Genomic DNA, 23,559 nt, shown 5'->3' with positions numbered 1-23,559 from the left:
GAAAGGCCAAACAATAGAGTAAATAAAGAATGGACGGGGTGGAGAGAGAAGTAGTGTGGAAACTGAGGCAAGTGGACAGAGAGGAAATCAAAGTTGGAGAAGATGGTATGCATAAGAAAGGGAACGGAAGAATGAGGAAAGGAAAAGACAGAGGAAGGAGGGAAGAACATCAAGGGAGAGACTAGGATGGAAGAATCTGGGGAAGATGAAGAGAATGAAGGGAAGGGAAGGCGAAGTAGAAGTGAAAGGGAGAAAGTATAAAAGAAAGGAAGGAAAAGGGTGCTAAGAAAGCAAACCTGATGGAAGGAGGCGAGGATAGGATGAAATCAAGTAGGACAGGAAGGAAAAGAAGCACAGATATAATTTCTACTGACAAAGTTTGCAAACTGGAGCCAGGACATGTGTGTGATAATCAACCTGCCCATTCGTGTAGAATTGTTTAATGTTAAGGTAAATCCTGGTCACTGTACCTGAAAGTTGTTTTTTCAGAGATGCGTGGGGCGACTGTTTTCATGTTATGTGTAGCAGTTACTGACAATACTGTCTTTTGCTCAGGAAGCAGCTCGGCGATTTACGTTACCAGCAGGATCCTCTGATGGTCCAAGCAAGCAGGAAAACTTTATTTTGGGCAGTTCCACGTGAGTAGACCCCATTTCTTTTTTCACAGGCCTTAACATCTTAAATTTATGTCAACATTTTTTTTGCAAGGTCATATGCAGGAAATTAACAGATCACATCAATAAACAAAGCCATAATATACTTATTGCAATACAGCATCAGACTGTTACCTTCTAAATTACATTTCAAGGGGATTGGGTCCTCCGACGTATTCCATATCTATGACAGTAATCACCACAGCTGTGCTGCTTCGGAAAATCTGCCTGCGTCAATGACGTCGATACGCCGTCCTTGAGGACCTCCTCCGACGGCCGAGGTCACCAGATGTTATAAGTAGGATGCACGACGCCCGTAGCCTCAGTTCCGTTTTTTCCGTGAACGTGTTTGCTTCGGAGATCTCGACGCGCCTCGACTCTTTGGAGTTTCTGTTCTTTCTGTTCTTCGAACCTGTTTGTTTGTGAAGTGTATCGGGATGTCTTCCTCTTCTTCCACCCCGCGTCCGGGCTTCAAGAAGTGTGGGGACTGCGGGTCCAAGATGTCGGTGATGGACTCGCACGACGCCTGCCTCTGGTGCCTCAGGGAGGCCCACGACACAGATGATTGTGTTGATTGCCAGACGCTTACGTCCAAGGCCTTCCGGGAACGTAAGAAGAAGCTGTCGGTCGGTAAGGTGTCCAAGCCCCGGAAGGCGAGGTCCACTGGGCTTTCGACAGATGATTCCAGGGGCGACTCTCCGCATCGTAGTCGTAAGTCTAGGGGGTCTCGGTCCCGGAGTGGGTCCCACCACTCCTCTGCCTCTTCGAGGCACTTCCGGAAGCGCCCTCATCAGTCGTCTTCCCCATCCTCATCCGTGGACTTCACCCGTCGGCGGGTTTCTTATCCCACCAAGCGTTCCTCTCCGGAGGAATGGGCTTCCTTCGGGAAGAAAATGTTGGCGATTCTTGAATCGCTTGCATCTGAAGATAAATGTCACACAACCTATAGCAGCAAGCATAACATAACACAGCAGCTTGCATCTTGGGTTCTGAGCTAAACCTGCAAGATAATGTCTGAAACAAGGGAAGTAATCCAAATTACAGAAGTCTTTTTATGATCATTCCACCAGGTTCATTCTCTTCACCCTTGTTTGGGTGAAGTAACAGGGCCTTTTAGCCAGTTTTTCACAATGAACATTTTAGTAATAAACACCATCTATTGTTGTGGTGGGTCAGGCGTCATAGCAAGCGACTCTCAGGTGACCTGTCGAGGGAAATGCTAGCAATGATGTATATTTTGTCCCGTATTGCTACTCAAAAGGATGTACTCTGCACTTCCAGGGTAGGTCCGTTCTGCCAGCATTGAATCTAGGGCAACTGCTTCCCATGTCTGGGACAAACAGAATTAGTTTCACACCAGTGTGCTAAAATGGATTTATTTAATTAAGGTGAATGAGCTTATATGTGTGGCTGAGTGGAATGCTTTTGACATCCCCCTGACTGACTTCCACTGATCATGGAGGATAGCCAAGGTTCATCACTCATCAGTATCTCACTAATGGAGCAGGGAGCTTGAAAGACATTGAAGGATTTATTAGATCCCTCTTCGGCCTGCATAAACTTGCAGAGTGTACAATATATTGATGTATTTTGCGATCTGGTGTAGCTTTTGGAAAAACTTCGTAGGAGCCCTCTCAAAGTGCTCCTCAGTTTTAAATACCACAAGGAGTACACAGCATTGGTAGCCTGGGGTTCCCTAAACCTGATGGACATTAACTCCCCATCAGAATATATCTTCAAACTGAACAAGTCCCCATGCTTCAAAGCAATTAACAAAGGCAGTTTCAAATGAACATTGTAACCAATCAATCTTTTCCAGAAAACACTGGGCTGAAAAGCACCTTGAGATGCCTAACTGCTTGTGTAGTGTCACGGTTGACGATAAACCGACAAATCCGCTAAGTTGGAAACGTTCAAGTCACTTTTCTTTTCTTCACAGAAAGTTGTTTGTGATGTGTACACCAAGAGTGATAGGATATTCTGTGAACCACGTGGTTTGGGCTTTACCCAGTCCTTGTCTTCCTTCAAGAACGTGGTCCTTAGTCCTTCCTGCTCTTCTTTATCCTAGGAACGCCTTGCAAGGAGAGTGAAACAGCAACTTAGTCTCTTGTGTGTGTATAGTATCTCCACCTTTGTTGGCTTAGCGTCTTTCTTGGATGGTGCCAGCATAGAAATCGCCCACTAGATCTCCTGGACTCTGCAACTGTGTTCCATCACCTGGTACCTTATGCTGTTCAGCGAGGGTCCGGTTTTGAACATGTGTGGAGCTGATGGACCCTAGGGTACTTCATCATTCCCCATCTCTTGCTCTTTGAAGTTCTTCCTCTCAGCTTAGGGCTGTGAGAGAAAGCTCCTTTTGTGGGCTCAGATTTGGGTGTCTGGCAACTGTCTTTCCCATGCCCACCAGCCTTTGACTGATGGCCTCTATCCTAGTCTCTCATTCCTATTTTTTTCCAGTGGCTTTTTTTCCTCTCGCCTGGCTTTTGAAGGATTTTCTACCCTCCTAGATCTTGTATTCCTCCCTTCCTTCATCTGGATTTCCCCTTTCTCTGGTTGTTTTTCCTCTTACTCATTTCCTTCTCTCCTCCTTTATCTGCATACTCTCCTTTCATTCTGTGATTGTTCATCCTGGTTCATAGCCTCTCTGCAGGAACCTCTTTTGCTTCCTATCTTTTCTCCATTATGTTCACCTTCCTTCCTCTCTTTTCCTGTAGGTGTTTCGCTTGTGCTTCCTCCCCCTCTATCCTGGACGGTTTCTCCCCCACACCCTTGCTTTCCTCTCTTCTGGGATTTCTTTTCACCTCCTTTTCTCCAAGTCTCAGCAACTGTGTAAGACGCTGAAAAGGGCTCACTGATTGGTAGCAAGGTAAACTACATTTCCCTTATGTGCACTCACTTGTTTTGCAGGCCGCTATGCACAATGTGTGGATGAGAAGGTGGTGCAGTATCTTGGGGTCAGCCGTGCCTTTTCTCATGTTCGCCTGACTTCATGGTGGTACTCCTGTGCCTACAGTGGTTGCATACTCCTTCTTTGGTCTGACTGCGTTGTTCACCCTAACTCGCAGCTTGTGAGCAGACATCTTGCTGATCTAGGGTACTGATTGTAGTCATGCAGAGCACAATCAACGTTTTCTGTTCCCTACCTCCTTTCCCATGCTAACTGTAGTTCACACTGCCGGGACCATGTTGAGGGTCATTGGTTGTGCACTGAAGTCCGTAACACATATGCTGGGGGATGGGCTGGCTGCCCTGGCAGCTCTCCCACTTACCGTCTCTTGGTCCAGCATCCTGGAGCAGATGGTGGGCCCTGGCCTCATGGACTTTTAATCTCCATACTCCAATATCTGACTTGTATCACAGTAACCTTCAGCAAGCCCGATCCTTCATATCCGCAGTCCATCCCACAGCTCCTCCTACTGGAAATCTCCACCAGGACACTAGATGAGACATGTGGGTATCTTAAGGCTCTCATTAAAGGTACAAGCAGTGGGCATTTAGATTTGTTGTACCAATAACATGCGTACAGTACTTGAGGAAACTAAATGGTACAGTTCCAGATCAGAGACCCCAGCCCCCGGCTTCCAGAACAATTTTGCTTGGTTTCCCAATTAATTCTCAGAATCTCCTTTCCCCAGGCCAGCTTGCTGGTGGTGGTATGGAGTCTAACAAAGCAAGCCTAAGGCAGTTTAATCGGAAAGTACAGCAGTTTAGGGAGTATCACAATCTTAAAGATTGATATCCTACCCAATATGGAGAGTGGGCATGCTAGGCATCTATTCATTCTATCTTCAATATAACCCGAGGCTTCAATATGATTAAGCCCCAGCAGGTCATCCGCTGTACTTGTTAAGCGCACACCTTAGTATTGTATGGAGTTGGAACACCACTCGGAGTCTGGCTGATACAACCGTGGTAGGAAGTCACACCTGATTTAACCTGCTTTGTCTAAGCGTGTATACATTTAGCTAACATCTGATCAAGTTGAAGCAACCTTGGAACGAACAACTGGGAGTAGACTTTATAAAACTCTGCAGTCACGACTTTAGGACCTAGTGGCCGTGTTGCCAATAGTTGCCTTAATCCTTCCGGTGATGTCCACCGAGCCATTCTCTCTGGGCTTTTACCACCCAGGCCACGGTAGCATCTGAATATGTTGTTCCTGTTGCATGGTTTGTAAAACAGAATAATATAGGTGTTAGGAAAGATTTCTTAATTGTGGGTAATTTTCCTTCCATGTGGCAACCCCTAAACTTTTTGCTGTTGTTTTCACCAAGATCTAGACTTTGCCAGAGAAGTGCAGCCTTCTGCCGCACTCCTCTGGGCTTTCGCTCCATTCTTACGGGGAAACTGACATGCCCTTAAGACAGTTAGTACTGGGAAACGCTGTTTTCCGTAGTTTCTTTATCATGTTGCAGCTTTCGTGCAACATGACACAAGAGGGCACTGTAAGCTAAGTTACTGCTCTCTTGGGTCTCTAGCCTTCTACAGGCCCTAGATACTCTGTTTGGATTGTAAATGATCAGTGCAAGTGAATCGCGGACGGGAATGGTGGCAGCAATCGTTTCTTGTGTTTTTGAGCTCATTTTGGCATTTTAAGCGCGGTTCTCGCGCTTAGCCCAAAATTGTGGCCTGGCTCCCAAAATGGCCAGACCACGAGGCTCCTTTGTCCTGTCTGCTGACCGTCTTGCCCCCTTCACCTTCCCCAGGTCGAGCCGACCCGGGGCCTTCCTTATTTGGGCATGTACTTTCCCGCGAAACACAGATGCTTTCGCAGGTTTCTACAGGCCTTGTGTGTGCCTCCAGGATGTGGGCTGGGATGTCTGGTCCCAATACACTTCCTGGGTGCCAGAGAGTCTAGTGTGGTATGAATGCCTGGGACCACCGTGGTCCGTGATAGGTCCACGTATGGTGTGAGTGTTTTATGAGCGGATCTCCCATTGGGTCCCCTCCGTTTTTGCGCGAAGGGAACCGTGGATAAGAGGGGGCTGGAAACGCCACTACCATGTCAATCTCCTGAGTTCTCACGAACAAAGGAATACAGGAGCCAAGTATCCTGCAACCACGAGGCTGAACCGAGGAATTGCTGGTGACCCACTGAAGGACTGCTCCTCTGCACTGCTGTCGCCTTGTGAAACCCCTTCTACCTCTGATCGAACCAGAAGGCCTGTACTGGTACTTCGACCCTTGGAATAGCAGGGACAGCTATTCTCGGCATCTTCACCATCTCCTGCACGTAAGCCTTCGGAAGTGTCTCTGGGCCATCCAGCAGACTGACCAGCCTACCCAGGAGTCTTGCTCTGTAACCGCCGCCAGGTTGTGTTGTATTTCGAGTCCTTGTCACTCTCACACGATTCGTACACTTGGCATTCCCAGGTCTGAAGTGAGTAGTGTACATTTGGCTGAGATACACATGGCCGCTCCGTTGCCCTGCTGTGGTAACAAACTGTGCGGGTTCACTTCGTTTGGGACATCTTTAACTCCACTCTGCTGCTGCAGAATCTACACGACGACGAGACGTCCCCTGCTCCCCTGAACCTGCCAGCACTGAAACTGACGCGGAGAAGCCTGGGTCTGCTTGCATCGGGGACCGGTGAGTAGCATAGCTAGGAACTGGTCGCCCTCCTGCAGGAGCCCATAGCTTTTCCCCGCTGTGTCAAACAGCACGCCTTTCCGTACTCGCGCTCTGCTTCTGCCCACAGTGGAGGCTGTGCTTGAGTCGCGGAACTCTGTTCTTCTTCTTTTGTTCACCGAACTGAACTGCCTGATTCCCTCGAAGAGACTCCCCTTTTTGCCCGTTGGCACCAGCGTGTGCAGGTACTTTTGAGCACAAGGCTCCACTCTTCGTAGGGCTTGGACTTCCTTTTAGTTAGGTGCCGCTGAAGGCGGACTGGGTCTAATTATTATTCGCACTGCCTGTTTTCCTCTCCTTCTAGGTGGACTACACATTTCGTGCATCTAACGCTTTAGACTCGTTTGTATTTGTATATATATTGTATTGGTTTGGTATGTGTTGGTTTACTAGTTTTATTGTGATTTCTCGCTACGGTCATTGTTGCAAAGGCCTTGGAATAAATGTGTATATATTTTTAATATAACGCCTGTTTGGAGTAGTTTGTAAGTGTCCTTGCTTTGTGTGCTCATTGCGGGCTTTCAGTCACCCTCACCCCTCTTGAGACCTAGTCTTGACCGCCGCGATCGCTACCCTGATTGGTCTGGCTTGTCCAGAGGTTACCCTGTTCCAAGTAATTAGGTTGGCCTTCTGAACCTCTGCGCCTCCAGGACAGAGTTCAGAAATCCGTCCTAATAATAGGTGCTGAGATTGTAAACCTGTCACACCCCCCCACCCCCCAAGAAAGACACCAGTGTCGAGCAAATGGTTGAGCTCTTCCAAAGTCACAACAATCTACCAGCGTCTTCCTTCTTCCACCTCTTCGGTCTCATGGCTTCCTGCATGTGCCTAGTGCCAAAGGCCAGGCTGCAAATCCGATCTCTGCAGTGGCTGTTGAGCGATCAATGCTCCCAGTACTTCGATGTCATGAAGGACATTCTCAAGGTGTCCAGGTCTGTGACCAGCAACCTCTCTTGGTGGGTCAGCAGAGAACATAATGGTGGGGGAACCATTTTGGCCTCCATGGCTCCAAGCCCAGGTCGTCATGGATGCTTCCTTGAAGGGTTGGGGCGCTCACTGTGGGGTCCTGCAGGTGAGTGGCCTCTGGTCATTGGAATGCCAGTGGCATATGAACCGGCTGGACGTGCAGGGGCGATCAGGTTGGCCTTTGCTCCCTCCCTCAAGGGCAACATGTCTTCATTTTGACGGACAACACAGTGGCTATACACTACATCAAAAGGTGGAGTGTTCAGTTTCTGCCAATGTGCACGGAGGTGCTGCAGCTATGGTTCTGGTTGCTGTAGAACTGGATCTCTGCTTTGGCTGTCCACCTAGCTGGAGTGGAGAACCGGCTGGCGGACCCTCTGAGTAAGCAGAGCAGTGTGCCAGGAAGTTCTCAAACATCTTCACACAGTGGGGTACTCAGGACAGTGGGTCTGTTTTCCATGAAGACCAACGCAATGAAAACAGTTTTATTCGAGGGAATTTCCAGTCAAGGGTGCGATGGGGAATGCGTTCCTGATTGAGTGGGTTCTCAAGAGTTTGCGGAGCTTTCGAGCCACCATGATCTAGATCGCCCTGTATTTGGTGAGGAGAGCATGGTACTTGGAACTCCTGGACTTGACCATCTGTCCACGTCTCCAGGTCGCTCGACGGCCGGACCTCCTATCTGAGCCGGATGTTTGGGTGCTCCACTTGAACCTGGAATCCCTCAACCTACATGCGTGGCTCTTGAGAGGATGAGGTATGGTGATTGGGACCTCCCGGAAGAGGTACTTGAGGTGCTACGGGCTGCACACAGACCGTCTATGAAATTTGTATGCGTGCAGGTGGTGAAGATTTGAGGCATGTAGGGAATGCAGGATAGACCCCATCACGTGTCCCACCACTACAGTGATGGAGTTCCTTCCATCACTGGCCTCCGCAGGCCTTAAGATGGGCACAGTCAAGGAAATGTTGGCATCTCCGGATCAAGGATCTTACTTCACGATCCCAGTAATTACTCAATATCTGGCCTTGTAAATAGGTTTCTGCCTACTCGGTTTCTGGTTCCGGACTGGGACGCCAACTTGGTTTTGACATTTTTGATGCAAGCTCCATTTAAGCCCATGCAGTCATGCCCTAGCAGGTTGATTACTCTGAAAACCGCTTTCCTGGTGGCAATTAGGTCAGCAAGACGTGTAAGTGAGCTTCAGGCTCTCTTGCATGCCACCTTGCGTAAGATTTTTCATGGAGAAGGCTTCACTTAAGGTGTGCCCTAAATTTCTGCTGAATGTGGTTTCTGAATTCCACGTTTCCCATAGCATTGATTTGCTTTTTTTTTTCCTTTCAATCCTCCTTTGCATCACTTCCAAGGATGGAGAGGCTGTAGAGGCTGGACCCTAAGAGGGCACTCTGCTTGTATGTGGCTAGAACGACGGATTTTAGGCATAACCAACTCTTTGTGGCTTTCCCTCTGTCCAGGAAAGGGCCGGCTGTGTCCAAGCAGACCCACTCTGGGCGGATAACTCTCTGCATCGCAGAATGTTATCAGAGAGCAGGTAATGGTCTGCCACCAGGCATCGGGTGCAGTCGACCACCAGGGGTGTGGTGGCAGCATCATCCCCATTTGAGAGGGGTGTGCCAGCGAAGGAAATATATTGAGCAGTGACGTTGCTCGGCAAGTTCGCCAAGCATTACTGCTTGAATGTGGCATGTGGTTCGGACACTTAATTTGGCAGAGCAGTGTTGAAGTGCTTCCTTGTCAGAGGGCTTTCATCCCGCCTCTGTACTTTTACTTTTTACTGCTTTGGAAGTCTATCTGATGAGGTATCTGCTCTTTCTATGGATTCTTATCATGCAGATTCCTCATCACCCTCCCATCCGGCCAACTATGAAAGTGGTCTGCTGTGTATATCTGGTTTTCCTACTTCTAATGGGACGAGGTTAAGGCGATTAGGTGTTGGGCAGTTTGATGCCCCATTGTGTTAGTACTGTCAGCAAATGGCTTCCAGTATGGTTCTGTTCCTCACAAAACACACCAAAAAACTTTTGGGCTGTTTTCTAACCGAATCCTATGCATTCTTCCTCCGCAGCTGCTAAGCTCGGGAGGGCGGGGGAACGGGGGTGGTGATGGGGATCTGAGGTACAGGGGTGTGGTGGCTTAATGTATATGTCCAACGTCCTGTCTGGAGCCGACGAGTGGGACGGTCAATATAAAGTCATATTAAACCCCCTGTCGAAAAGGTTTATAAGCAGCTGAGGCTGGAAGGATCTCTGTCGTATGAGGAATCGGCGGGAGAAGGACCCATAGAACATTACTGATACGTAATTTCTTCTTTTTGCATTTCCCATGCTTCTGAAGTACAGTACAAGACATGCCATCAAGGTCTGTATGCCCATTTGATCAGACCAAAGAGTACAGCGGTAACCTTTGAACGCCATGTTCCATGGGAGGCCATATGCAAGGCAGCCTCATGGGCCTCTCCATCAGACTTTGCAAACATTGTGTGCTGGATTCCAGCTCCAGGGCTGATGCCCAATTCGGACACAGTCCTCAGGAAGGTTTTTTCTACAATTTAATTCCATCCTCCTTGGGTTAGAGTATGAAGGAAAGGAGTTGAGATGTAGGCATAAAGAAAAGTTGCTCGCTGTAGTGACTACTGTACTCCTAGTCCAATGTCCCCTCCATTTGCTTGCCGTCGATCACCCTAAATGTCAGACAGGCCCTCTTGGCGGATCAGGAGCTGGGGGGGGGTGGGGAGGAGTGAAAGACAGTAATCTGAGCATTGTCACGCTGCTTGCATGTGGGCTGCTACAGCACACTCTCCAAGAACCACGCTTGTGCTTGCTATGGCTGCGGACATGTCCCCGCTCTGCAGAAACTCCTATATGTATGGAGGAAAGGGGACATGGGACAAGATTGTATTCATTTTAAATTACCTTTCACAATGCTGCCCTTTTTAGCTATCTTTGGCTACCTTTGACTCAAACCTCTATGCAAAACTGATTTTTCTAATTCGTATTCTCGTTCTTGCTAACCATTGTACTTTTCTTTTGCTTACCGAGACATTTGAATCTGAACGTCTGTGGTTTTTAATAGACTTTATATTTACCATTTCACATCTGAACCAATAATTTGGAGCTTTACCATGACTGGTCCATAGTACTGGACTGACTTGGCGCTGGAACTTTGATTCGGAACTGTACTGAAAAGGCTGCTTCCATCTGGCTTCAACTGGACAATTGATACTGTACTGATGTGATCCTCTTGGGTATGTGGCATTTGGTGCTGTTTATTTGTGCCCCCCCACCCGAGATTACCTTCTGGTACATGGTAGCAAACAGGGGCTCTTTGCTGCCCCTTCCAACCCCCCTGCTGCACATGACATTTTGCAGCTAAGGAGTTTTACTAACCACTCAACATAGGGGGTGACATTGGGCCTATCCCTTTTGAACCCCTATATTCTATATATGCTGCTCAATACCACATTATCACTTTATACCATGCTATCATGGCATATACTACCATAAAGGTGTTTGCGCAAACTTCTTTGAGCATCTCTTTTGAACTCTATTTGAGTGAGTTCCTTACTCTCATATGAACTAACTGCTTGGACATTTTAATATCTTAACACTTTTTGATATTATCTTGTGTTTTTTTTGCCCTTTAATTATTGATTTGAGCCCGTTTTATGGTTGAATTGCTCTGAACACTTTGAAGTTTGGCTCATACTTTTCTTAATATGGGGAAAAGGAAAAGTCATAAACCATTCAGGATTATATGTAGGGAAAATGCAGAAAAAAACAAATGACACAAACACCTGACAGAAAATTTGAGGGCACGCTTGACGAACTTGTGGAAGGGGTGCTTGCAATGGACACCTTTTTAAAATGGTCCTCCTTGATAAGAGGGCTAGTGCCGGCCCTTCTCCAACAGTGAAACCAACCTCGGTGAACTCTGATAACGCTGAAAATACTACCACTGAGCCCGACAAGTTGACTGCTACAACTATCTTTGAGGGTTACCTACCAATTGCTTGTTCTGATAACTTGTAGGTTGGGTCTGTAAGAGTCTGGGGATTTGTCACTGATCAATTATGATGACCCCATGGGGGCTGATTATATAAGCCAGCACGACCCAACCATTACTCTGAACCACTAGTCCTCTAGGAGGCAAGAAGGGATTACAAAAGATAATGTAGACTTTTAAAATAAGGTTTCATTTTTTCGACAATTCAAGCAACTTAAGACAATCAATCTTGGGTTTCTTGAGTATTGCCAATGACAGGATTAGGTCACTTTAAACCTCTAACCATTCTCTGAGAAACTAGCAGATTTTTGGCTTGTGTCATGGGAACTCCTGATAGTCGGAGCTCAATTGAAACATGCACGCTATTGCTCAATAGGAACTCTTCAGTGCAGGTAAACAGCCAGAACTTAAAACAAGCCACCAACCAAATTACAGCATCTAGAATACAAACTGGCGTGGTGGAGGTGTTTAGACCAGGGTCACATTGCCTGCCCCACAATCCACCTTGCAACTCCTGCCAGAAGCAGCTGCTTTGGTGGAGGTTCTGGCGGGTCTTGAGCCTCTAAATACCATTGTTTTAGAACAGTCTCATTAATTAATAAGGTGTCACATTGGCTCAGCACTAAAATATTTTGCGTGTGAATTGACCGACGCAAGATTCTGATGGCCAGACACATTGACTGGGTGGTTCATAGGACCAGAGACATTTGGGGTGATTGTGTGGCTGATCTTGGGCTAGTGAATACAATCTTGGACTCCAACATGGCTGTTTATTCTGTGCATGTAAGATTACTATATTGCCCCTATCCTGTTTTTATCCACATTCTCCAGTCTGTTTCAGGCAACGGGACAAAATTTGACCCACCCTACACTTCTCCTAAGTGTACCCCCGCCTTAACTCAAATTTATATAGCTCATGACATCCCTCATGAAGGGATAACCAAGCGGGCATTCATTTTTGTCTTAGCACCCGCTTCTCTATTCAGGGCAGAATAGGGGCTGTGACAAATCCGGGGAATGTTTCCCTTCTCCTCAAAGGACTAGGGAGGGAAGCCGGCTAAGCTTAACACATCCAAGAGGACCGGGCAAGCGGGATCCAAGTGAGTGGGGGGGGGGGGTGTGACGCTTGCTTGGCGGACCAGCAGTCCCTTGACAGGGATATGTGTTCTCCAGCATGGGGTCTGGCATGGATTCACATGCTCATGAATCTTCCCCGTCAGGCTGGGAATCCTGAGTAAAGAAAAAATCTTTCAGTTTCATTTCTGAACTGTCTTCTGGTGTCTGGGTCATACTGCCCTCTACCTCAGACCCTCCTCTGGCAGCCATCTTCAGATTTTACCGCACGTTCAAGTATTGGGAGTCCTCATGCTTAGGTCTCGAGCATTTACTGTGTTTTGTGCTTTTTCTAAGAGTTTTATTCTATTTTTTCCATCAATCGAGCTTCAAGCTCCATCGATCTACCTTCTGATTAACGAGGACCCGTTTTTCAGATTCTTCAGCGCCCCCAAAGGGCGAATTTCGTTGAGTCTTCTTGGAGGATTCTAGAAGCTTCTTCCAGGCCTATGCTGCACGGACATGTCGGAGGAAAAGAAGGACTCTGCGCCCCTTTTCAAGATTTGTTCCAGCTGCAGCTTGCGGAATGTCTTTTTGGACAACAGACATTCCCTGTGCCTTTACTGCCTGCACTCAGACTTGACGCACATGGAGAAGGACTGTGCGTTTTGTCAGGATATGGTGCCCCGCACTCTGAAGGATCTGCACAGGCACCTCAGCATGTCTCCCCTACCCAGAAGAAAGTTGAGCAGTCTTCTGAGACCTTTGAGGATGCCCCTCCCGTAGGGATCCAACAAAAGGCTAAGCACTGCAATTCCACTGTCGCCGGGAGCACCGTTGCGACGGGCTCCACTGCGGCCAGGGGGAGTACAGCGCCTTCGTCACTAGCCCATGCTCAGGCTCTTCGGCGAAGAGGGAGTTGGACCATCGGGTAAACTCTTGGAGAATACCCAGTCGGGCCCTCTGGAGAAGGCCAAGGGGGAGCGAGGCTAAGACCCTCCCCCTAAGGTGTAGGCTGCAGGCTCGACCAAGGCTGTGAAGGCCCAGGTACATCTGACGAAGGCCCAACCGTCCATCGAAGGAGTGGCGGCGTCCCTTGCGAAGGACACAGTGGCGGATCTGCAGGGCACGGCCCCGAAGGGGAGAGTATCCCCGCCTGCCAGGATGGAATCCTTTTCAACCCATTGAAAAGATGCCGGAGAAGATGTCTATCATTTCACCAAAACCGTCTTGTTTGGTCACAGAGAAGGGGGGGGTTCACGGTAGCCCTCCAGGGCACGGACATCGCCTCAGACAAGGAGCTTTCCAACCTCCAGACCTCCGAGGAGGAACAATGCGTTGAGAGCAGGCCCTTTGGCAAGGATCCCGATGAGGGCGATGATGAAGGTGACGACGAACAGACTGATGAGGAGCAGTAGGGCGCGGAGGGCCTTGAGGACCAACCAAGGCAACAAGCGCCTTCTCCTCCGTTGCCTCAGCATCCACCTGGAGATATCTCCGACATTCTCACTGCCTTCCATACTCTGTGCTCAGAGATCCAGGCGAGGATGCCTCTTGCACTGACGGCCCCACCCTCGGCACCGATACCGTCAGAGGAACCACCTGCCAAGAAGAGGAAAGTTCACCATCTGCCTCCTTGCCACCCCTCGCCGCCCCCCCTGCCCCCAAGGGATGAGACAGATCCTGACACCGCGACAATGGGCACTGGCACAGACCATGGCGGATTAAGGGATCTCCTGTCTCCGCCTCCCAGAATTTCACCACCTGACGAGAAACGCATGTTCTACGCCATGATCTCCAGGGCCTTGGAGCTATTCCAGCGGAAAGAGGGTTTCCTATACCAGCGCCGTGAGGCGAAGAGGAAGACCGTACTTTCGATCCCGCTCTTGGATGACATTTGGGACAAGGGGCGGTCCCTCATGAAGAACCCTTCCTCGGCACCTGCGAAGAGGGACTGTTATGAGAAGAAGTACAGGGTGCCGGACTCTGCGTCTAAGTGCTTGCGGTCCCAACTGTCACCGGACTCTGTGGTTTTGGCAGCAGCCAAGAAGTCTTCGGGCTTTTCCTCTTCGGTGGCCTCCTCTCCCCCGGACAGTGAGGGGAAGAAGTTCGATGCCATGGGGCGAAGTTATCACGTCCGCAGCAACTACCATCAAGGCCACCAATGCTCTCGCCATTGTGGCACGCTATGACCGGGAGCTTTGGTTCAAGTTCGCCCCAATCCTGGACTTCCTTCCCGACAAGAGGGCAGAGACTTTGGAGATTCTACAGGAAGGCGTTGGACCACACCATTCCGGTGGCCACGGACATCGTATACAGAGAGTTCTGCCAAATTGGCAACAGCATTTGCCTTCGTCGGCGGGGCTGGCTGAGGGCCACTCATTTTCGCCAGGATGTTCAGTCGGCAGTGTTGGACATGCCCTTCGACAGGGACAATTTGTTCGGGAAGATCGTGGAGGAGTTCTTCGAGCCATCAAGGCGGTTACGGAGACAGCTCGTGACCTGGGCACGCTTCAACAGCAATGGCTGTCCTTTCGGACTTACGGTGGAAAATCCCAAGGTTCTTCCAAAGGATTCGGTGGAGGTGCTTCTTCCTACCATCAACCGTCCCGCTCTTGAGCCCAGAAGACCTACAGGGGCCGTGCCAAACCTGGAGGAGGATGTGGTCACCAAGGTCCCCAAGGCGGCGCTACAACGTAAAAACAGGATTGAACCAGCTGTGGCGTCGGGGCCGCACCCGTGCACCCCGCTGGGAGGCTGGCTGGCAAACTTCATCAGCATGTGGAAGACCATCTTCACTGACCGCTGGGTGCTGGACGCTCTCGCCCACAGACACACCCTGGAATTTCAACGGAAGTGCCCCCATAGACCACCAGTGGCCCGGCAGGAAAACCAGGTCCCTCAGCTGCTGCTGGAGGTGTGGGCATTGCTAAAAAAAAGGGCGCGATAGAGCTCGTCCCAAAGAGGCTCTGGGGCTCCGGAGTGTACTCTTGTTACTTTGTCGTCAAAAAGAAGACCGGCGGTTGGAGGCCCATCCTAGACCTCCGTCGTCTGAACAAGTACATCAAGTCCCAAAAGTTCTAGATGGTGACTCCAGCACGTTCTAAGAAAGCTGGAAGAGGGGGACTTTCTATTGTCGCTGGACTTGGAAGATGCTTATTTTCACATCCCCATCCACAAGGGCAACATTACCAGTTCAAGGCCCTTCCCTTCGGGTTGAAGTCTGCACCAAGGGTTTTCACCAAGTGCCTTGTGCCGGTGGCAGCACAGCTGTGTCTACGCGGGATCCACGTATACCCTTACCTGGACGACTGGCTCATACGGGCAAACTCAAAGGACATCGCCGTCGAACACACAGCGAAGACTGTCTAACTCCTTACAGATCTGGGGTTCTCGGTGAACTCTGCAAAGTCCTGCTTGACTCCATCGCAGGACACAGTGTTTCTGGGATCCCGACTCAACACAGTGTTGTGCCTGTCGTCTCTGTCGGAGGAAAGTATAGCTGCCAATCTGGGCAAGGTGCAACGGCTCTTGGCACTGAAGTTCACCACAGTGAGATCCATCAAGTCTCTGCTCGGCATGATGTCGTCGTGCATCTACCTCATCCGACTATGCAGGCTGCGGATGCGTCCACTAAAGGAGTTCCTCGACGGCCATTGGATACAAGTGTCGAGAAGCTTCCAGGACAGGATCAAGCTCAACGAGAGCTTCTGTCGAGCGATACAGTGGTGGGGAGTCCGCTCACATTTGTCCAGAGGTGCGGAATTACAAACCCCACCGCACCAGGAGACGGTCACGACAGACACCTCACTGGAAGGTTGGGGTGCTCACACTGGAAGTCTTCACGCAAGAGGACTGTGGCTACCGGAGGAGAAGACATTGCACAACAACGTGCTGGAGCTGCGAGCAGTGTTTTGGGCCCTCCAGTCCTTCCTGCTGTCCCTCAAGGGCAAGGTGGTGCGGGACTTCACAGACAATACCACCACAACGTTTTATATCAGGAAGCAGGGGGCACCACATCCCCCGGTGCTCTCCAAAGAGTCGCAGGACCTATGGCACTGGGCTGTAGCCCAGGGGATGTTACTCATCCCGATTCATGTGGCAGGAGTGAAGAACATCGTCACTGACTCAACAGGGAGCTGCGCTCTTGCCATGAGTAGGAGCTTCGGCAGGACCAAGTGGATCAACTGTTCCGCAGATGGGGCAATCCCCAGATCGATCTGTTTGCGACGGTGAAGAACACCAAATGCCAGAGTTCCGGCAGCAGGTTTCCCCAGCCGGGAAGAATGGGAGACGCATTCTCTTCCCCTGGGACGCCTGTTTCTATATGCTTTCCCTCCTTTGCCGTTGCTTCTTAGAGTAGTCAATCAACTCAGACGGTCCTGATGCAGGATGATCCTCGTCGCACCGGCGTGGCCGAGACAGATATGGTACCCGGACCTTCTGGACATGTCAGCGTCCCCTCCAGTCAAACCTCCGGCTTTTGCAGATCTTCTCACCGGGGAAGGAGGCGCGATTCTGCACCACGACCCATGATCTCTGAACTTGAAGGCCTGGGCTTCTGCAGCACTAGAGTTTGGGGGCTACGATCTCCCAGCGGATTGCAAGGAGGTGCTTGCCAAGGCCAGAGCTTCATCTACTCTCAAATGCTATGGGCACAAATGGAATAGGTTCTCCGTTTGGTGACTTAATCAGATCATCATTCAAACCTGAGTCACTGCTCCGCATGTGCTTCCGTATTTGCTGTCGTTGGCCAAGGCAGGACTGGCCCACGCTTTCATCAAAGTTCATCTGGCGGCTATTTCCCGCTACACCAGATCTCCAGGGCGATCATCCTTATGGTCGCATCGACTGGTCAAGGAGTTCGTCAAAGAACTATTTTGCTTGTTCCCGCCGGTGAAGGCTCCGACCCCGGCGTGGGAGCTCAATGTGGTCCTTACTAGGCTCATGGGTCCTCCGTTCGTTCGACCCTATTCATTCAGCGCCATTGACATTTTTGTCATGGAAAACCGCTTTTCCTGTGACCATCACCTCGGCATGACGAGTGGGAGAGATCCACGCCCTCTCTTGTAAACCTTATTTGACATTCCACGAGACGATGGTAGTGCCGTGGACGCACCCCTCCTTCATGCCCAAGGTGGCGTCGGACTTTCATCTAAACGAGCCCTTGGTGTGACCTGTATTCTTCCCGATGCCTTTGTTGTCGGCTGAGAGGACTTTGCAATAGCTGGTTTTGGCTACAGCGCTGAAGTTTTATGTGGACCGCACAAAGAGTTTCCGGAAGACGTCGCAACTTTTTGTGAACTTTGGCCCTTTGATTCATGGGTAGGCCCTCTCCAAGGCTTCCATTGCCAGGTGGCTCTCCGGCTGCATCACCCATTGTCACCGGTTGGCAAACCGACTGTTGCCTGACCGTCCGAGAGCCCATTAGACAGAGCGATCGCTGCGACTACGGTGTTACTGTCTGTTGTGCCCCTGCTTGACGTCTGCAGGGCTGCTACGTGGAGGTCGACGCACACCTTCACAAAGTTCTCTGCGTCGACAGGGATTCCAGGCAGGAGTCCAGAGTCGGCCAAGCAGTGCTGCGCAACCTGTTCGCTTGAAGGTGAGCCTGGGGAGGAGGTAATAGATGCTTAATGTTGAGATTCTTAATGTTGAGCCTTGCCACCTCCCGTGGTTGTGCATGTGTGTACTGCTATGTATTCTTTATTCATGAGCATGTGAATCCATGCCAGACCCCATGCTGGAGAAGGAACAAGTTACTTACCTGTAACTGTTCTCCAGCATGGGTCTGGCATGGATTCACAAGCAAACCCTCCCACCTACACCTCTGCGGCTCACCTCTTGGTCCTACTGCCATTGTACATGCTACCAAATCTGAAGATGGCTGCCAGAGGAGGGGCTTAGGTAGAGGACAGTCATTGGCTGGGGGCAGTATGACCCAGAGGCCAGTGTTTGGTTGTTAGGAGAAAGACAGTTCAGAAATGAAACAAACTGATTTTCTCTTTATCGAGGATTCCCAGCCTGACTGGGAATATTCATGAGCATGTGAATCCATGCCAGAACCATGCTCGAGAACAACAGTTACAGGTAAGTAACTTGTTTCGTATCATCCCTTGTTCCAGGAAGCAAATGTTTTTATTGGCTATATGGGGATTGCACCAGACACCTTGTGAATGTTCATAAAGCGGTAATTGGTATGTTTTGGACCCTTTACTGTTGCCCTCATTGTATGAAATGCAGAACCACTAGACTGTTCAGTGACCTCCCAGTGAGGAACATAAAGGACCCATGCTACTGACTAGGAGATGGAGAGCGGCATGCAAGTCTGCGGAGTTGAGATGCAAAGGCCCTGTCCTCTTTCGAGGCAGAGTCAGGAGGGTGTCTTACGCAGACTGCATGAAGTGAGAAAACTGCTACCTGGGACCAGGCCTGGAGCTGAAGAAACTCGGCCCCACCAACAAGAGACACATCTGTAGGAAACGTGATCGACCAGCGCTGGCTGGAGCAAATGCCGAAGTCATGCCTCAAATCGACAGTTGGCACCAAAGTATGCACACTGATGTGGAAGACCCAAGAGGATCCGGAAACAAGCTGTCACGTTTCCCAAGGAACGCCACCTTAGCAGTCCATGTACGTGGGGCATTTAGGGAACCGGGAAGGCGGACACGATAGGACATACCAGTGAGAGAAGCTAAAGAGCCCAAGAGGGGCTGTTGCACCAGATAGCTCGAAAACTGGAGGAGAATCCATATACCACTAGCCGGGGAGATAAGGCGAAGAGCACAAGAGGTGCTGAGAGACCAGGAACCCCACAAGGGAGTATGAAATCGGAGACCCCATGTCAGGGAGAGAATCCATTGGGCCCAGAGTGGGCCTCCATCAGATCAATCCCAAGAGGGCGTGTGCAACCCGAGATCCCAGAGATGGGTAGGAGCCAATGGGGGTTCCAAATCAAGGCGGGTGAGGACCAGCCATCTAAGGACATTTGAGAGGACTTTACTTTATATTGGACTGGTACTGAACAGCAGACAACAAGGCCTAGAGACATTGGGCCTCATTACAAGTCTGCTGGTCCGGAAATAAGGGTACTGGCACCCTTTCCAGACTGGCAGGGTACAACTGTGCCTGCCAGCTCCATTCTATGGCAAGACGAAGGCAAGCATTATGCTTTTCCTTCTTTACTGCCACCAATCCAGCATTTCAACCAAAAGAAATATTTAAACAACATATTTCTCTGAGTAGCAAAAAGGAAGAAATGTTCATTTCAAAGTTTTGAATATCAGTGGCTAAGGCTCCACGCTGCCTAAAAACTACAGATCCCATGAGCCTCTCCCCTCCTGGTAGTCCATGACTATCCACTTTCCACGTATCCGATGCTTGCTTCCCCTATAAGAGACTGCAGCTCGAGGTCCATTCCTCTTTTTTTGCTACCAGTCAGTTAAGTGTCCCTACTCTTTAGCTATATGCAGCTTATTCGCAGTGCGCAGCGCATGTATCATCTTATATAATATTACTTTGAGCTGCGTTTTAGTGCGAATATAGATATCCCTGTATTAAGATATTTTAATATATAATTTTAATATACACTTATTTCACCTGTATTCCCCTGAAGCGAGGTGGCTACGCCGCACCCACCCTTCAGTGTCCGTGAGCGACCGTGGCTTCGCCGCGGCCGCACACGCAGTTGTATTTCGGGGATACTAAGGAGGCGGGGCTGGAGCCTCGAGCGCACACACTGGCAATAGGCAGCCGGCCCCGCTCCACAGCGCGTATCATAAGCAACGCGCTTTAGGACCCGGGGGAGCCACAGCGTGGTCAGCCTTCCCGGCGTCCCCCAGGCACTTCTGCCATATGCGCTACCTTTCAAAGGAGGCACTGAGCGTGAGGGATGTACAGTGTTAGTGCCCAGATTTTTTTTAAAAAAGTGAACGCGAGCCTGCCGGAGAGCAAATCAGGGGCTCACTGGAGATAATACTGATACAGCACACGCTGCGCAGATAATCAACTACCTATAAGCATTCAATCTCCTGTCAACAGCAGATTTACTGCATATTAAAGTCCAGCAGCTTCAGAGCAACAGCTGCTATATTGTGGTGGGCCAGCCAGCCGACACTCCACTGTTAGCAGAGCTAACTCAAGGAGAATGGCCCAATATGAGGAGGATCAATCTACCACACCTGAGTACAGTGAGGAAGAATGGGAGGTGGAACCCTGCCAGCAGGAAACAGAGCTCACGCTCAGTTTTAAGAAGGTGTTGGGGGATTCCCTGTTTCAGGTTGTCGCAGAGGTCGTTCAGCCTCTAGCGAGCATTTTGGACATGTTAGAAGCATGGATGCTTGAGAAAGAGCCAAAATCATCTAGAAAGATGAGGGCACTGAGCCCGGGAGAAGGCACGTCGGCTAGGCACCCCCAAGAAGGGGTTGAGAAGGTTTACAGCTCGGAAGAGCAGACTCCGACCCACAAGCGACGGACGACCCTGTCACTCGTCTAAAGAAAGCCTTCCTGGCAAAAACAACCAGCCGCCAGACCAGACCCCTACCCCAGGGGTGAAAAATTCAAGGCACATTGATGAGGGCTACTCTCCTGATGATGGAGGTGAAGAAAACCTTCCTTCGCCAAGGAAATGGCACAATTTGTGGGAACCTACTCTGCCCTGGAGAAAGCACAAAGTTTGATTTGCAGGATCTTCCTATGTCGTGTTTTTTCAGGGAACGGGTGCCAGAGGGGTCGGTCATCCAGTCGCTTTGCCTCACATCGCAGACCCCAAGGCCATTGTGCACAATACTGGGAAGGGAGGAGGCAGGATGCCTTCTTCCCTTCCAGGGCAAGATTCCAGAGAGGCTGCAGACAAAGAGGAGCATATCGGCACCCAGGTGCCGCCGGTGGTGAGTACATCGGACTGCCAAGTAGGAGGCAGAACGCTTCAATTTCTGAGCGCATGGTATACCTTATTCAGTGATGCATGGGTGCGCCACGCGGTAGAGGGGTTGTGCATAGATTTCCTATCCAGGAGCGAGAGCCGCAGCCGATTGACATGGACATGCCATCACTAGAAGCGGCGCTGCTCCAGATGGATTTAGAGAAGCTACAACAAAAGGGCGCGAGGGACGCAGGCAGGCCTGGGATTTATCAGCAATATGTTTCTGGTACACAGAAAAAAGAAAGTTCGGCCATTCATCAACCTGAAAAGCCTGAGCGAATGGCTCAGTTACAATCACTTCAAGATGGAAGGTATCCATCTCCTCCGAGACCTGCTACGCACATGGGACTGGCTAGCTCGTCTCAATCTCAGGCACATTCCCTTCACACACACCCCTCACCAACAACTCATCGCTAAAAGCAAGGCCACACCAGCCAACATCCTACCTAACAGTACCAACTCAACAAATGCCAACCATACTGCCTCCAACCTTCTCCTTCCCAACCCATTAGATCACTGCCCCACAACCTACCCCACCCTCCAAGACCGCAATAATAGACTTGGCGATAGACTCCCCACCACATCTAGCAAACTGCCTACCAAACCTATGACTAAGACCTCAACCACTAAGGATAGCGCTAAGACCACTAACGCAACTTCTCTAAAAGGTGCACTACTCAATGTTAGATCTCTAGTAGCCCACCCCACCGAAATTGCTGACATTATCCTCTCAGGAGACCTCGACTTCCTTGCCACTACAGAAACTTGGTTACATGAAGCAGCAGGACCCTACCTCACTCTGGCCGTCCCCGACAACTACTCCATCCTCAGAGCAGACAGACCTAATGCTCGCGGAGGAGGTGTAGCTATCATTTTCAAATCCTCACTCGACTTCAGACACATCACCTCCCCCCCGCTAAAGTCCTGCGAGCACCTCACCTACAAAGTACATACCACCCCTAAGAGCACCATTACCGTGCAACTAATATATAGACCCCCAGGCCCCACAGGGTCCTTTGAGGAAGACATTACCACTCTCATAACAGAGAATACCAAACCCCACTCCCAAAATATCATTCTAGGAGACTTCAATTTAGGATTTAATGACCCTAACGACTCTCCAGCTGCCTCCCTGGCCAACGCCTTATCCGAGCACGACTTCATTCAAGTCGTTACACTACCCACCCACCAGAAAGGTAGAACCATAGATTGGATCGCAGCCCACAACTGTAATATCACCTGCAAAGCCCCACAACCACTCGTATGGACTGACCACTCCCTCATATCATTTGAAATCAACCTAAATAATCCCAACCCCAAGCAGAGCCCCTGTGCACCAGCCTGCCTGTCTAGAAACAAGCGCAATATCTCAGCGGAGACCCTCACACCTCTGATCCTCCCCTCTCTAAACACACTGCCTGCCACCGCCGACCTGAACCTTCTAGTCAACACCTACAATGATGCCCTCACCAGCGCCATTGATGCTGTTGCACCCCTAAAGGAACGCAAAGGTAAACCCATAGCCCACCTGAACCCTTGGTTCACACCAGAACTCAAATCTATAAGAAAAAAGAAAGCCAAGATGGAAGCCTTATGGAAATCCAACCCCACTGCAGAAAATAAATCTAATCTCAAAACCATCTCCTCCTTCTATAAGAAAGAGATAATCCGCACTAAAAAGAAACCTACAATACTAGAATAAATAATGCCCAATCGTCGGCTAAAGAACTCTTCACCATCCTGAAGGAACTAGAAAACCCTAACCCTCCTACCGATACCTGCGTGAAGGACAAGCCTTGGTGCACCAGTATCCAAAATGCCCGCGCCAATAAAATTACTGGTCTCCAAAACAAAATTGAGACCAAAAGACGACAACTCTCCAACAGCAATGCCATCATTCCTAGCGCACCAACCCGACCCGTAACACCTCCGGCTTTACTTTCAAACCAGTTACTATACCTGAAATCCAAAAAATCATAGCATCCCTCAAACCTTCTAATTGTAAAGGGGACAGCTGCCTCGTCCAGATCATCAAAGATGCTGCACGAGACCTAGCCCCCTTCACCTCCAAACTAATAAACCTATCTTTCTCAACCAATTCTGTACCTAACAACCTGAAACAGTCCTGGGTTCTCCCCCTCTTAAAAAAACAATCTCTCGACCCGGCCATACCCATCAATTACAGACCCATCACTACGGTCCCTTTCCTGCTTAAAATCCTCGACAGAGTCGCCTACCTGCAAATCCAATATTACCTGGAGACCAATCAACTGTTAGGCCTGCGTCAATCTGGCTTTCGTCCTCAACACGG

General features: G+C 49.8%; 1 protein-coding gene across 1 annotated transcript in view; it reads left to right on the top strand.

Moving 5' to 3' along the window:
- The window catches only part of ROGDI (rogdi atypical leucine zipper), a 475,356-nt gene that overhangs the window by 228,549 nt on the left and 223,248 nt on the right, over positions 1–23,559 (top strand). Inside the window, exon 3 of the mRNA XM_069646031.1 lies at positions 556–638. Within this exon, the coding sequence (XP_069502132.1) occupies positions 556–638 (83 nt within the window). The remainder of the gene's footprint in view (positions 1–555; positions 639–23,559) is intronic.

This window comes from Ambystoma mexicanum, chromosome 2p (assembly GCF_040938575.1).
Source record: "Ambystoma mexicanum isolate Mex_15411 chromosome 2p, UKY_AmexF1_1, whole genome shotgun sequence".
NCBI classification, from domain to species: domain Eukaryota; kingdom Metazoa; phylum Chordata; class Amphibia; order Caudata; family Ambystomatidae; genus Ambystoma; species Ambystoma mexicanum.
This window is presented reverse-complemented; position numbering and strand designations above follow the sequence as displayed.